The sequence below is a fragment of the Pantherophis guttatus genome, chromosome 3, assembly GCF_059756535.1.
Source record: "Pantherophis guttatus breed Tessera chromosome 3, ASM5975653v1, whole genome shotgun sequence".
Taxonomy (NCBI): Eukaryota; Metazoa; Chordata; class Lepidosauria; order Squamata; family Colubridae; genus Pantherophis; species Pantherophis guttatus.
In genome coordinates this window covers 189,870,528-189,887,888 of record NC_142065.1, presented here as the reverse complement: position 1 = coordinate 189,887,888, position 17,361 = coordinate 189,870,528, and the positions used below count along the sequence as shown (strand labels likewise).

The following is a 17,361-nucleotide window of genomic DNA, read 5'->3' as shown; positions in this document are numbered from 1 at the left end:
ACAGGAGAATGCATGAATTCTCCTCCACCTCCAAATCCTTAAATTGAATTATTTCAACACTTTCCACTTTTAACAACTGTTGCAACTGCACTTGTATGGCATACATACCTGTGGGGACTTGTGAGAGCGCCAGCTATACTGGTGACTATGAAGACTCTCCAGCAAAACATTTTCATCTGTGTCTACCTGGCCAAACCGCAGCATCTCCTGTGTGTCATTACAGATTACAAAGTGGCTAAAGATTAGTTGTTCTGCCTCAGGACATTGATTCTGTAAGAAAAAGAATAGAAAACCAAACAAGCTTCAGAATAATTCCAGGATGTTTGGCAACTATCTGCCCAATGGTGATTATTTTTGTGCCTTTGCTAGCATAAGCTTTCCTACAAAGCATTCTTTCCTCAAAACAAAAATACCAGAATCATTGATGGATCCCAAAATGTATATCCATTTGTATATCTTCAATTGCTAACACAAACAAATAGCAAAACAAGGGAACTGCAATTTTAAAAATGTTTAATATATGTTGTAGACATGTGGACAAACGTTAACTTCATTCCATAGTTATACTAATACTGCCAATGTTAGTGAAGATCCTATTAGAGTTTTTAATATTTTAGGAAAAATTAATATTTTAGGAAAAATACATCTTAAGTAATGTTTTAAAACCAATCAACCTTTCTGAACTGGTTTTAAAGATTACTGTAGTGTCCATTCACAGTTTTCAGAATGCTCAAGCAATTCAGATTTGTTTTGTGCCGGGCTGTGTACACATTGGAAATAAAAGGACTTATTAACCTTTTAATGATAATAACCATTCTGAAACTTATATAAGTGCTGGTTGATATTTTCTTCCATTGCAAGGCTACTATATAGCCAAATACTTTGGGGGAGGGAGTGGTGGGATTCAAATAATTTAACAACCGATTCTCTGCCCTAATGACCAGATGGATAGGTGTAGCTCGATGGTCATGTGACCGTATGGGCGTGGCCAACTCAACGTCACTTAGGTCGATGGGCACTTCACCTTAGCTGTTACAATGTAAAAAGGGTTAACCAGAGAGGCAGTTTCTGTAAGCAGGGCAATAAAGATTAGGCTAGAAACAACATCAGAATGTTTCCTTTCTGCCTTCCTTACAGGATTAGCCCTGTAAAGTGGGAAAAAACAAAATAAGATTTCTTCCAACAACGGGTTCTCCGAACTGCTTAGAAAGTTAACAACCGGTTCTCCCGAATAGGTGTGAACTGGCTGAATCCCACCACTGGGCGGGGGGGGGGGGGAAATCACTATTTTTCTTTTAAAGTAGCTCAGCAACAAATGTAGTATTTAATTGCATGGACAACTGTCAAAGAATGAAGTCTCTCTTTATGCTTGAGGACAAATATATGAATGTTCAATTACTCAGAAATGCTTCTGTATCTGGGAACATCCTTCTCCTCAAAATGAATACAGAGCAAACTATGTAAGTGAAAAATGAACAATGTACTGCAGGCCATGAGAGTAATGTATTAATGCATACCATAAATTTCTGACATTCAAATTAGAGGAATTTGTTTATTGTCTGTCTTCAATCAATTGTATTTGGCCTTGCTTCTGCTTTTAAAAGATTAGACTAGAACAAAAGATATATACAATATGAACAATTGCCTTATTTGACAATGCATAAATTATCAATGTCTCAAGGGTTTATTAATCCCTATAATACATTGTGTTACAAGAATGGTTTGATTGCAGAAGAGTAAGTGGCAGTGTTACAATGAGATCTTCAAGGCATTCTTCCTTTACATTTTGACCTTTACATTTTCTCATGCCATAAATTTGAAGCTGATTGCCAATTCTCAATATTCTTCATTCAGTAAGTAATATACAGTATTAAGTTGTCCACTTCTTCTACTGGAGCCTACAGGGCCACAACTGATTTCCTATTTTCAGTTCCATTTTCCTTATTATATTTCCATTATCTTTGGTTATATTGTTATGATGATTGTCAGTTTCACAGCTGAAATTATATCTGGGTGATTTTTTTTTTCTTCCGTAGAATCTTCTCCCACATCAGTGGGTAAACTCTTCCCTTGTTGTTTAGTTATTCAAGGTGCTGTTAGCAATATCATGGAAGCATATAAAAGCAAGGAAGATATCCAGATTTCTCAACCAGCCAACTCTTTCTTGGCCATCAGATTTCTAAAGAATGTACTTTAGAAAATGTAGTTGTCAACACTTCATTTAGACCAACACAAAAAAAGTATTTCTCAGGTCTTAGGTGCACAAAGTATGTAACCCATTACTTTTGAAAATTAGGCAAAATCAGCCATGATGATGTATGTATCTGTTCCTTGCAGAACTTGGTTTCTATGGTGACCACCTGCTTTAATGTGTATGCTTCATTTAACTGAATCTGTTTAAAAAATACTGCATTCTTATATTCACCTAACATCTCTTCTTGGCAGGATTGAATTGCTGCATCTTTTCCACAGAGGCCATTTATATAATCCCTGCTTATTTCCTCTCCCCTTTTAAATGTTTATGTAGATACCTATCCACTCTTAACTCCACTCAATTGTAGAAGTCAGAAAGGGGGTTCAAAATAATGGGGGCAGAGGCAACATGGTCAAGAGGATTTGATATTACAGATTTAATATTATAGAGTTTATAATGTTATTAGGAACACTGTAATTTAATTAAAATTTTAATAACAATCGAAGAAAACAATACTGTCATTCCTGGTGCTACATAAGAACTTATTTTGTTTTGACATTCTTTAATGATACATCTCTGATTACCATTACTCACAGACATGGATTTACTTATTACCGGTTTATAAAGAGGGTTTCGTTAAAGAAAGTTTTTTTAAATCTGAAAATTGTGCGTTGGCCTCTATACCTTGTTTCCCCAAAAATAAGACCTCCCTGGATAATAAGCCCAATTGAGCTTTTAAGCACATGTGCTAAAATACCCCCCCCCCGAAAATAAGACTTTCCCCAAAATAAGACCTCCCTGAAAATATTTAAATGCATGCGCAGCTGGTTCCCGCCATTTCCTCTGGTTAGGGTTAGGGAGACAGAGCTGGAAATCAGGTAAGAAATCAGGTAAAAAGGAGCCCCGTCTTGCTCCACGTGCCCCAAAATAATAAGACCTCCTTGAAAATAAGGCCAAGCTCTTATTTCAAGGTTCAAAAAAATATAAGACAGGATCTTATTTTTGGGGAAACACAGTAATATCTAATACTATACATGCTACATAAATTTGTAGAGTGAAATATTTTACTACGCCAACATTTTGTTGGCAAAATAATCCAAACTTTAAATTTTTACCATAAATGATGATAGCCCTTAAACAAATCTTATTGTATTCAAATATAAGGAAAAACCTATCATACATGTTAATCTACATAAACACTTAGAATTACTGGATTATGCCCCTTATGTTTCCAGAACACTTTTCCACTTCAATTATGAAATCCTATAGAAACTCAGAAAGGTATTCCTGTTAAGTTGAATAAAACTTGCTCCCAACTAAATTTTCAAGGCCCTATAAACTTAAAAACTATAAAAGCAGCACAGTATTTAAACAAAATGGTTCGGTTGAGATCTGCATACGTGGGACTGATTGGGGTAGATTGTAAGGGTGGCACTGAAATAGAGTTTTATGTCATTTTATTCTATTTTAGATATTTAGGTCTTAAATTATATTGTATCTTATCCTATAACTATTGTATTTTACCCTACTCTTATTTTAAATTGTTTGCATAAGATTTTATTGGTGATATGTGTCTGAACCTAGTGCTTTGATATGGCCTATAGGCTAATCAATAAAGCTATCTATCTATCTATAAAAGCAGCTGCTTTTCAAAGAAAAAAAAAGTTCTATCATCTTGGGATTTGAACAGATGACCTGGGATCATAAAAGCAAACAGCCTGGTTATGTCTGTAATGCCTATTTCTATTGTTAAAGCTTCCTTCATTATTCAAGAATAAAATTAGTTCACCTTTTGGGAAAAACAAATTCCAACAGAGGCTTCTGTTTATCTTGAACTCTTGACCTAAAGGTGTAGGGCCAAATTACTTTATGCTTTGTATGTCAGCTCTTATCCGCAATGTGTACAACATTAGTTGTTTCTGATACTTGGTTAGAAAATGTAAGGAATTCAATTAATGGTGGTGCTCTTGATTTGGTCTGGCAGAACACCGTGTTAATTGTGAACACTGAACATCACAAAATACTTACTAGTGGTAAGTTAATTTTCAGTACGTGGTAGAAGAGAACCCGCTGAAGAAACATGTTGTTACCAATTAACATTAATATGTAGTTCAGAGCCCACCTCAATAACTAATGCAGCCTAATGTAAAAATAGGATGAGTTTTTAATCAAGGACACTCTTGGCTAGAGACTCACCCACCACATCAGAAGATGGTGGCAAAAACTCCCGAGATGAGAGGAAACAAGGAAATTGCAACAACAATTACAGAGGCATATCCTCTGTGGGTCATTTGAACATTGCCACCCCTGCATATAAATCAGGTCTAACTATTCATAGAATGTACCTGACTGGTACATCTTGCAAGGCAACATATGGCTCTACTTATACAATCCTGTTGTTTCCAACTCAGGGTATTTCTTTAAAGGCTCCCTATAGTTTAAGTCAGTCAATCATTTTCTGATGTGGTCTTACACATTTAAATATTTATACAATGCACTTTATTTGTACATATGTGATACTGGAGAGACTTTTTTCACTGCACAAAGTAATGAAGGCCATTTTGCAGTAGTTACTTCTCCACCAGCCCATGCAAACAGGCCTCCTTCAAAATTGTTTGCTTGTTTTCTGTTAAGCACATTGCTCAAAATATGACAAAAAGCAGAAATTGGAGCTACAAAGACTCTTTTTTCACAGTGATATTTGAACCAGATGTAAAGATTTAAATCACACTAGCTCTTATTTTATGAATGTCCTTTTACAATAAGAAAATCCTGGAATGCCTTGAAAAAAGAAACTCTGATGTGAAACAGATGTTTTATCTTTTTTAGCTTTGCTATTGTAGTTTTGTGATGGGTAATTAATGCAGAAAACTTTGTATAGGTACGAAGATCGGTAAAGAGAAATCCTGGGATGAGATTATTTGGATAATTGCAGAAAATATTATTTGGATATACTTTTATTAATTTGATCCATCAGTTCTGTATATACAGAACATCATACAGTTGTAGCAAAAATCTTCATTAGAGTAACAGGGAAGATATGTGCCAGATATCAAATGTAATAGGATTCTTTCTTTTTTTTCATTCAACAGGATAAACAAGAAATTAGGGAAAAGTTTAACTTTAAACCATGATATCAATTGGAGGGACTGGGTGAAACATTCTGTGTTCCCTGGTTATGCTTTCTATCTGAACTAAAAAAAAAAAAAACTAGGAATATTTTTCTATGTTATATGTAGATTGGGCCTTAGTAGGTTGTTAGTGCTTATTTTGGTTATTATTATGTGAGAAATTACAATTATTCCACAAATTATATTTCAATCTCATTTACACAAACTTAAATCCATCCAAACTGGTCCATGAAATCTTGATGTCTTTTCAATGGTACAGTAGTAAGAATTTTAGTGCAAAATACTCTTTCCTGCCATAATTGTTTAATTTATTATTGCCAAAATGGATAATAAAACTAACAGGATATACTTGCTGTAGCTTCTGCCAAGTGCTCCTCAGAGGTTTTGGTCTGCCTAAAATAGCCGCTCTCCGTCAGGGCAAAACTCATTATTACAGCCCCTGCATCAATTATTCTGTGAATCAGCTTAGATACTGTATATCCTATTGAAATAACTGCCAGAAAATAGTTGAGCCAGGGTATCTTCTGGCTCATTCAGACTTTAATTGAATTCAAAAAGGAAAAGAGAGCTTTTGTTCTCAAGCGTTTTCCCACTGACAATTGACTATTTCCTTGGCATTTGCTACATCTTATGTTCAGTCTGCATCCTTCTAGAGTCACTCAGTGACTAGCACACCCTGAAAATCTGCTCCATTACTACTAATTCATGTATCTTTTCCTTATCTTTGCTCTCCTTGAATATGTATCTTCCGTTTCAGTTAATTACTTCATGATAAGCACAAAATTGCATTACAAGCTTGGATCTGAACCTTCATATTATGATTTTTGCTTATTCTCCAAACTGGAGAAGCCACATTCAGATCACTGCTTGGATTTCAAACGTAAACAAAACCCTAGCTTACTGGCCTGGGTATAATGGCAAAACCCACATAATCTCTGGTGTCTGCTAAATGGGAAATAAGACTCCATCCATCGTGTAATAACATTTCTTTTGGGGAATATGCAAAAAACCAGAAAAACACCAATCAATGTAACTCTTCATACCTTTCTATCCTTGCAAACCAGTCTTGTTTGTACTATATCTTTATATGAATTCTTAGATTTCCTTTTGTTTTTTGTTTTTTTGTTTTTGCTTTAATTTATATGCCGCCCTTCTCCGGAGACTCAGGGCGGCTTACAATGCGTTAAGCAATAGCCTTCATACTTTTGTATATTTATACAAAGTCATCTTATTGCCCCCATAATCTGGGTCCTCATTTCACCTACCTTTGAAAGGATGGAAGGCTGAGTCAACCTTGAGCCTGGTGAAATTTGAACTTGCAGTAATTGCAAGCAGCAGATGTTAATAACAGTGCTTCAGTCCACTGTACTACAGGCTCTTCTCAGTTCCTTAAACTTCTCTCTTTCTATCTGAGGATCTCACTGACTCCATCCAACTACAAGAACTACCTGTAGTCTTTCCTCCCAACCCATTCACGTTTCTTCATATATATCTTTTGCAATTCATTGCTCATTCATTTTCTCTGCAGGACTTTTGTATTCAATTCACATTCATTCAGCAACCTTTCATTCATTTTACTTAAGTGAGATGAACAGTGTAGAAATTTGATAAGTAAATGAATTTTCTTCCCCATGTAAGAGCAAATCCCCCCCTTATCCATACATTTCCCAATCATGCTCATACAACACTAAATGATTATATGTAAATAGGTTTTATACATTTCATTTGCTTTTGTTTCATTTTCAATAAAATGCATGACACAACAAAAAGGACCTGAGGCCAGTTTACCATTCCTATTTCAGTCCCTTTGCCCTATAAAACTTTTGATACTTCTTCACTCTTAGGAATCCTTAGTTATGATATCTGGTTTAACCTTTTCGTTTCAGGCCTATGTGCTTACCTGTTGCCAAGCCTGAAGGGTTTTATGCAGAGAGTGGATGGTATGTTGGCCAAAGCTGATGAATACAGGATCCACTACCATACTTCCATCCAAAATCTTTTCCATGGAATTTCCAGAAACAGAAAGCTGCCCCAATACACCAAATGGTTTTGCAACAGTTTGCTTAGTTAGATTTCTACATTCCAAAAGTTTACAATCAATTCTAGTGGATAGCTGCATGTCTCTGAAGACGGATCCATCACTCCATTGCCTGAAATAGGTATGAGGTTCTTCAAAAGAGATGATTGAGTATTCTAATTCAGATGGCACATTTTTATCAGAGATAAATGGATGTAGAAATTTTGGTGGCTCTGTAGAACAAAAGGTAAAAATAAATCACTAATAGTTAATGTAATGTTGCAGATATAAAACTAGGAGTGAACACATGCAGAAAAAAATATGCCCAGAATGACCAAGCTATATTTTTCTAGATCAAATCAATTTATTTTAAAATCTAGATATTATTTGACCATAGTTAAGTAGTTACAGACATGAAATGTAAACTGAAAAATATTAGAAAACAATATTTTCTTCATTGAAAGTTTACTGCTATCAGCAACATTTCTATTTTAAAAATGTGCTTATATCCAAGTTCTGTAATCATACAATAAAACTTTATGACTTTTTTTCGTTCTAAGTTACAATATAACCATTGCATGTGTCTTTTTTGCAAGGTTAACTGAACTTTTTTTCTGCCCACTTGAGAGCCACTGAGATGCATGGGTTCAATCCTAAGCAACTTGGACATTACTAAACATTCTGGGAGTTGGTGTCCCTATTTGTGAAAGGTAAGGTTAGCTTTTGAAGTCCCAAGTAAAACCTAAAGCCATAAGAAAGAGTAGTCTTATAACCTGACCTTTGGTCAAATTTTGGATGGAAGAGAGACCTTTTCTGTGCCTCTTTGTGTTTAGAAGTATGATATCAATAAATAAAAGATGTGGTGTGTTGTGGAAAAGTTAATATGCTAAGGCCTATATTAAATGGTATTAGGAATATAGTAGGAAGCATGGTAATCTCCAGACATACGGTGTCAGCTTTGCCCTCCAGTCACATGGCCAGCAGCACTGGCTGGTATATATCACAAGTCTCTGGAAAGCATTAATTTGCCTGCCCCTTCAGTGCACTAACCAGTAACTACAAGTTGCTATGGTGAAGGTGATATTGAAAGCAATGCTAATAAAAAAGTGAAACAATAAGCAACAAGAGCTACCAAGAACTAAACAGTAAACATTCTTCAAATCAGAACAGAAATCAAAATTGTCAAACACATTAGGAGAATGGAGAGGATACTCATTCAGGACTGTATGTTCAAATACAGTGCTGATATGTAAGTTAAAATAAATGCAATTATTGATGTGGGTAGAGATCAGCATCTGATGAAGGGAAGGGAAATAGAAAATAAGACTATTGAAAATGTAGTCAATTATTAAAAAGATGTAAAGAGTAAGGCTATCACAAGAATACAGATAATCCTCTCACAAATGTTTTTTTAAAGAATACAATTTTTAAAAGGATAATTACAGAATGCATTACTCTGAATTTGCAGAAAATAATTAACCCAGAAAACAATTTGTGACGTAGTCAATCTACAATAGTCCCAGTTGCATACATTTAATTGTTCTACTGTGAATAAGTTAGTAAAGAAAACAGCAATTAAGAATAGCTTAGTTTAAAAAAGGCTTCTAAAAAAGAGAAAAAAAGAGAATCTTTTTAAGGACCTCTGGCTGATTCAGGCTTCTTTTCTTCCTTTCACTGTCATTTGAAGTGCTAAAAATGTTAACAAGTAATGGGGAAACTTGGAAACGTTGAAGAAAATGTTAGTCATTCACCACTTTCAAAACCATCATTTAAGCAAGATGTCATACTTTAGAAATTACTGAGATATTTGCTCATTTCTTATGGAGAATATTATTTGAAATTACACAATATAATAATATGTATTGGAAATAAAACTGACAATAATGCAGTAATGCAATAACACATTACTGAATGAAACCAGGTGGATTGCATCTCTACTCCCAATTTCTTTTTAAAATTACTGTAACTGAGTTTTGAGTACTTGGTACTTCCTTTGGAATCTTTTTGTTCAATGGCACATAAAAAGTGGGGCAGGTTTGCTGGCAAAAGTGAAAAGCAAAATTTATTCCATTAGCCTCACAATAAAGTAAAAGGAAAGGGGGTATTTGAGCCCACTACTGAAGCTTAAAAAATGAAGCACCTTCTGCAATGACTGCCTTCAAATACATCTGGTTTTTACACATTCCTGCTACTGATAAGTAGGTGTAAGCTATCTGAGCATATGGTCCAGTGGACAAAAGAATTGCAAATGTAAAGCAGGTGGGATGATGAGTAAATGGAAAAGCAATAGCTACAACTTTCTGTTTCAGAATTTAAGATACATACCTCTGCCCAGCTGATCCAGATGGTGACAAAGATGAAGTTCGGCATGACCAAACTGAACTGAAACCCCCAGGGCAGGCACGTACCAGGGAGTGAAGCATGAATCTACCCTCGTACAGGCTGCTAGGGCAGTAGGAGTCACAAACTGATCAGATGCACTCTGGGAACCTGATTCGCTTTCTGAACTGGGGAAGGGACGTGAGAAAAAGGCAAAAGTAAAGTTCTAATATACTACATTAAATTGCTTTCTAAAATAGCAGCATCTTTGAGGATCAGAGCCCCAATAATGTGGTCATTATTAAATACTAATTTGGAATAATTATTTCAATAACAGCATTATAATAAGAATATATTATATTCCTATTTAAATGAAATAAACTCTTATTAGACAATATTCTCCAAACCTTTGCCTTAATTGTTTTCTAGGGAATACATTAGTCATCTATTTTAAAAAAAGGTGAGAGAGTAAGGTATTCTTAAAAGATTGAACTAGAGTCAAGAAAGAAAGGATTCTATTCTCACTTAGCCATGAAGTTTTTACAGATGAACTCAGATGAACCTGAATCAATTATTGTCTGTTTGATTGAATTAACTTTGTCAGATTGCTGAGGGGACACAACGTAACAGAAACAAATTCCTCACTTCGAACACAAACATAAATTTACAAAGATTCACTGCTATTTTATTATTTCAATTTGATATATTGTAGTCGATCTTGATGATTTCTTTGAAACATGGCCAAGTAAATACAGTGGGCTATGTACTGGATTTATCTCAACAAAACAGTTAAATATAACTGTAGATTAGGATTCAGAGGCAATACTGTGATATTTCTTTTAAAGCTTTCAATCTCTTTGTGATCATGCCAGAGAAAGACAGGTGGGAACTTCTTGGATCCAAGATTTACCTCGACTTCTTTATATCATGACCAACCAAGTTACCCTGTGGAAGGCTTGGATAATTTTAGCATTCTTCCAGAACTAAAAATCTAGATCTGTGTAATGTGGTGTTTCAGTCATCTATTTCAGTGAAATTTCTTTCAGCAAATAATGAATTGTTTGAAGAGTCATGAGTTTTTGTCTGTTTCAGTATTTTAGCTTCTGGTTTAGAAAATAGCATGATCTGTCTTGGTGAAATACAGTACTGTTTCATAATCAATACGGCATTTACCTTTGGTCATCCCCTGAATTCTGGTTGCTGTTCAGAACAATTCTCCAAAGATCTGAAGCTATAAACTCTTTTGGATCAGTTATTAAGTTGATATTTGGCAGGGTCAACTCACAAACTTTGCTTTCCGATAAGCTGAACTCTCTGAAAGCAACAAATGACTTCTGGAGCTCATCCCAGTATTCCAAACTGCAGGGGATCTGTAACAATTGCAAATCTTAGTTGTCTGGCATTTCTTAACAAAGTCAAAGACATTTATTTGCAGTGTAATATACAGTTGTTCTGTTTGTCTGTCCCTCCCAATCGAGAGAGAAAGAGAGAGATTCTTTCTGTCTATGCATGCATGCATGCATGCATGCATCCATTGATAAATACACACATACATAATGTCTATCTGTCACTCTGTCCATCGATCCCTCTGAAGTCCCAAAGGACTCTTGGCAGTTCACAAAAATAAAAGATATAATGACACAATCCACAATCAAATTAAAATTGAAATATATGTTTCAGGATGTATAAGTCCCAACAAGTCCCAACAAAAACCAGTCTATAAATCTCAGCCAAGATGACATCACAATCTAAATACCCTCTGAAAGAACTTTATTTTGAGCTGTTTCTGGAAAGCAATAAAGATGGAAGTCAACCATATCTCCATTGGGATGCCATTCCAAAGGACTGATGCTGCCATTCAGAAGCAGTACTTTGTCAATCATCTTAATATATTTTAATATTAATACAATTGATACCGATATTTATCTCATTGGTATTAGAGAATATTTCTTACCACATAAAGGGAATATTAACTACCATACAATGTATACACATTTCTCTAAATTATGCAAAGTAAAATGCAAGCAGATATTACTATAATTATAAAAAACAACAACCAAGAGAATGAATTGTGTTTATATTTAGAATACATTTACTTAGATTTTGATTAATTGGTTTTTTTTAAATGCCATTTTCACATATACCAAAAACTAAGACAGAAATCAGTATTTCTCAGGGCACATCTGTAATAGATCAGGAAATATTTTGGAGAACAATTATCTTCTTGGAAGCTTTTCATGCAGGGTGTGACTCAGTTCAGGATAGGATATCCACCTCATCTCAGTCATAAGAGAAACCAACCATTAAAAAGAAACGGTTCTTATCTAGATCAGCTTGTTAACCCTTAAACCATCAACTGCTGTATTTAGGCAGCAGGTCTGAATTGTCACTGCTGCTCCTTAAACTGCTGATAAAGAAAAATGATGCGTGACCCGCACCAAGTTGTAAAATTTTATTTTTACTTAACAGCTTTCCATAGAAATGTAAAAAGAGAGGCAATAAAGCACAGCATGAAATCCCAGACTATGACATCATTAATAAAAGCAGTTTCCAGTGACAAAACTATATGAAGAGACAAGTTTGGTTTTGCTTCCAGTTTTACACGATCCCCTAAATCTGATGGAGAATATCTCCCAATACGGGATTTCAACCCAACTTTGAGTATAGGTAGTCCTCGAGTTACGACCACAATTGAGCCCAAAATTTATGTTGCTAAGTGAAACTTTGTTAAGTGAGTTCCACCCCTTTTTTTGGCACAGTTGTTAAGTGAATCATTGCATTTGTTAAGTTAGGCACACGGTTGTTAAGTGAATCTGGCTTCCCCATTGACTTTGCTTGTCAGAAGGTCACAAAAGGGGATTGTGTGACCCCAGGACACTGCAACCGTCATAAATATGAACCAGCTGCCAAGCATCTGAATTTTGATCAAGTGACCATGGGGATGCTGCAATGGTCATAAGTTTGGAAAACAGTCATAAGTCACTTTTTTCAGAGCCGTTGTAACTGTGAACAGTCATTAAATGAACGGTTGTTAAATGGAGGACTATCTGTAGTCCATGTACCTGATTTTCTGAGAAAAATATGTATGATTACTTTCTGAAAATGCAGCATTAAGCAGCATACAAAGCAGCTGAATGTAATTTTCTGAATTTCCAATATGGCCTGCCAGAAGAATTTAACAGATAAATCTAATATGATAATCTGAGGGAGCACAGCCCCTCAATGCACACAACATATCTAAGAGTATATTATTTAATCTTCACTTTGCAACTCTGAGAATCCCCAGATACTCATCAGAGCAGATGTACTGTCAGTTAGATGATTCCTAGCACCAGTGAAATTAATCTGCTTAGTGGAGTAGGGGGTGAACTTTGATTTCTTTCCCCAATTATCCTACTTTATTTTGCTTATTTATTAAGAAAATTTATATGGCCACCCAACCCTCTCACGGTGATTCCAGGTGGCTTACAGAAGTAAAACCCCAAATACAAAACCCAATAACCACCCCAACAACAACAGCAATCAAACAAACAAGCCACTTGATGGGCTCGGTATCACGCTGGGGTCCCCCAGAGTGTGTGGAGAAAACCAGGGGCCCTTTGAAAGAGAATGAAGCTGGGGGCCTTCCTTCCATATATATATGTGCCCCAACAGAATTACTGTATGGTAGAAATGATTTAAGTGATTTCATTTTTAGGCAATGTCGTGATTTGGAACACCCTCTTAATCTCTTAAAGCCATTTTATTACACACCAGGAACTGGCTATATAATCACTGGCAAGTTTGAGTTAACTATTTAAAGATGCTTGTTTTTACATTAGTTAATAATAAACTAGGCAGCAAAAGAAAGCAAGATTTTTAGCTATAATCCTTCATTTAATATATGCAATACCGAAAAGCCTGTTAATAGCAGCAAGTACACAGAATACAGGAAAAACTGAATTTGTGTTAAAAAAATACATACTGTTATGTTCATCACTGAGTAAATGCTTACAGAATGTTAGGTTTTGGCAAGCAAAAGGGAAAAAAAATAAGCTACCTAATATGAAATATTAAAAAGAAAGTTATAATCCAGTACACAAATACCTAGGAAGAGAGAAAGTCTCACCAAAATGCACAGGTTTATAGCAACAGAGCTCTTTATGAATTGAATTTGGGAATTTAAACTGATTTACATTATGTATTTCTATGGATACCACATTATTTATTCTTTTGGGTGGATAGGTTATGACTAGTGGCCCAGCTTGATAATTTTAAAGGAAGACGAATGCTTTACGCAGTAGCTGCTGCCAAAAATAATAAGTCGAAAACTTGAATATCAAATATATTATACAAAATGACTCATGGGCAGGGGAAGTGCGATTATTAGATGCCATTGAGAGTCCCATAAGAAAAATAAAATTGTATTCCTTTTGTCTTGAAAAATAAGACCAATAGTCTCCCTACATGACAAATGATCTTTATTCCAGAAATATTGCTGCAGTCATTTCTGCAACAAGAACATTGGTTTCAATTTTGCCGAAACTTGTATGTCATAAGAAGTCGTAATACAGCAGCTTTCTTCATATGAATACCATGACTGTTGGCTTGTTTGTTTATTTGTATATATAGTCCATCGTCATTATTTTTTACAAATAACTTGTGACAGCAAATATATCCGACACACTTTCCTTCTCCTACTTTTCCCACAACAACAACCTGTAAAATGGCTGAGAGAGTGAATGACTGGCCCAAGATTACCCAGCTGGCTTTCATGGCTAAGGCAGGGCTAGTCTCCGGCTTTCTAGCCTGGTGCCTTAACCACTAGACCAGTGTTTCTCAACCTTCCTAATGCCGCGATCCTTTAATAGAGTTCCTCATGTTGTGGTGACCCCCAACCATAAAATTATTCCTAAAACCATTGAAAATATGTGTTTTCCGATGGTCTTAGGCGACCCCTGTAAAAGGGTCGTTCGACCCGCAAAGGGATCGCGACCCACAGGTTGAGAACCACTGCACTAGACCAAACTGACTGTCTTCCAAGGGTGGCACAAGCTGAAAGTGGCGCAGGTTGAAAGGCAACTGTGGTAATAATTAGGACTTTATCTCAAGCAAACTAAATAGTCATCCAAGAGGATCAAATCATATTTCTCCAATTCTCCAACCCAGGAAACCTATACGAGAAATCCTTGATTTGACTCAAGATAGAGTTCTGATTAGAAAAATAGATTAGTTGTGGAGCATTCCCATTCCTCACAAAAAGATAATGCTCAGAATAACATTTGGCTATCACAATAATTTTCAATGATCTGCTTTTTTAAAAAAATCACATAATTCCAACTCTCCCCATAGTTTCTTTTTACAGTACTGTTTTACTTTATCACAGCCTATATTACCATTTATCACTATTGTCTATTCATTCTCTTCACCTCAACATCATTATTTCACGTAAGGTTGATCCAAGGCAGCTCTTGGTTTGTCATGATTTTATGTAGCAATATTTTTACCCAATTCTAGCTTCTAACAACTAAACTGGAACACTCACTTTTTTCTTTATCCCATTTCCTTCCTGGCTATTCAGATATGCAGTTTACTATACCTGATAAAGCATCTACTGAACCCAAAATTGAGATTTTTGTTGTTGTATAAATCTGCCAATTCTTAATGCATCCCTTTTGGTGCTCTTTGGAATGTTCTTGGCTATCAAACAAGGAGCTCATAACTAGTGAGATACGACTTCATAAGGTTTTTTGCAATGAACACTGTTAGGAAACTTTAAATAAAGAGGAATTTCTGGACGGGGAGAGCTATTTAAAAAATGGAACAGCCTGCTTCCTGTGGTCATGGTTCTCCATCATTTTAAGTTTTCAAGAAAAAATTGGACAGTCATTTGTCTGGATGGTACGAAGGTACTGCACTGGGCAAGGAGTTGATTAGATGACCTCTAAGGTCCCTGTGATTCTGTGTTGTACATTTTATAAGTGAAATAATACATAGTAGACATTTACCCAATTGTTTATTTTAAGTTTAGGGGTCCTTCATCAAGAATAAAAAAAAAAGCACCTGATTGCTCTTTCAGGTCCTTGAGAGTATAGTATCTGGTGATACGCTGGTTATTTTTTTAATGCTTTTGTAACCCTGTAGCACTTGACATTTCAGAGGACAACCTGAATGCACTTACAATTTTAATTCCCTACAGACAATTGGAATTTTGTTTCTTCTTCATTTATTTCTCTTCTTGTTCCTTTCAAGGTTTAGTAATCTTTTCACATGTTCTACCCTCTCACTTGTCACCCACAGTAGAGTTTTCCTTGATCTGCAGAGCTGACAAACCTTGACATTTACCTATTTATGCTGCCACTGCATTCTTTTTTTATTTTTCTGGTAAAGTATTTAGAATTAAAATGTTCCCAAAGGATTATAAATTTAAGTTGCTTTCTCTTTTGTACTCTGACTGATTCATCTTTTCGAAGATGAATATTTTAATAATTCTCCTTGGAAACTTTTTTTCCCTTTGAAAAAAGCATACTGTTTACTCACAATTGCATTCTATGAACATCACAAGTTCAACAAGATATGAGTAATCCAAGGCAAAGCAGAACATGTTTCAGACAGTAATTAATTTGTAAAACAAGAGGTGTTGGGTGCATGATTGCATGGAAATTAGCCCTTTAATTTGAAAGTTTTATCCAGTAACCTTTAATATTTATGCTTCCAGGTTTGAAAAAAGGAGAAAGAGAAACCTGTACTTAATATGTGAAAAATTCTCTTTCTAGGTCCTGATGGTAAATAGCTGGGAAAATGCTGGAATCCAATATAGGAACCACATGTAAAAGTTGGCACTAACATGGATTATTTTGCTTTGGTTATAAAGTGAATCTGTCCAATAAATGACATGGTTTAATTTTGCAGACTAGAGATATTTTGAATATAGGCTGTGCAGAGAATTACCTTGCTCAATGGCAGGTCATTTCAATACTTTATAATGGTATTTTAGTTTACCTTGACATTGAGACACAGCCTCAATTAATTTTCAGAAGCCTTGGATAACTTCTCTATCTATTAGTGGGGGAACATGAATCAAGGTCTGGAAGCTTTTTACATTTTTATAGACTTATGAGAATGACATGCAGGAGACAGATGTAGAGGATTTTTATGGAAAGGCAGTTTCGGGTAATTTTATAAATTCTTTATTATAAGTATTATGTTGTCACAAAGAGGAGGGGGTCAACTTATTTTCCAAAGCACCAGAAGGCAAGACAAGAAACAATAGATGGAAATTAATCAAGCAAAGAAGACTGTCCTGGAATTAAGGAGAAACTTCCTAACAGTAAGGACAATTATCCAGTGGAACAGCTTGTCTCCAGAAGTTGTGGGTGCTTCATCACTGGAGGTTTTTAAGAAGAGACTAGACAGTCATTTGTCTGAAATGGTTTTAGGGTCTCCTGCTTGAGCAGGGGGTTGGACTAGAAGACCTCCAAGGTCCCTTCCATCTCTATTCTGATCGATTGTGTGACTTTTTAAATTTATAAACTTAGCTTTTGAGCTTCAAAAACTTTAGGGGCATCCACGGTTTATATGAGACCCTGTTTTCTGAAGTAATGACTAAAAACTCCGTGACTTAGAATGTTAACAATTAAGAGACACTCAATTTGGTATACTGGTTGAGGTACCAGGCTAGAAACCAAGAGATGATGAGTTCTATTCCCACCCTAGGTATG

General features: G+C 35.5%; 1 protein-coding gene across 2 annotated transcripts in view; it reads right to left on the bottom strand.

Annotated features, from left to right (window-relative positions):
• The window catches only part of VPS13B (vacuolar protein sorting 13 homolog B), a 328,745-nt gene that overhangs the window by 59,918 nt on the left and 251,466 nt on the right, over positions 1–17,361 (bottom strand). For both annotated transcript variants that reach the window (XM_034422515.2, XM_034422516.2), the window contains exons 40-43: positions 10,835–11,031; positions 9,668–9,849; positions 7,226–7,575; positions 109–270 (exon numbers count right to left, since the gene is read on the bottom strand). In XM_034422515.2, coding sequence (XP_034278406.2) covers positions 109–270; positions 7,226–7,575; positions 9,668–9,849; positions 10,835–11,031 — 891 coding nt within the window. The remainder of the gene's footprint in view (positions 1–108; positions 271–7,225; positions 7,576–9,667; positions 9,850–10,834; positions 11,032–17,361) is intronic.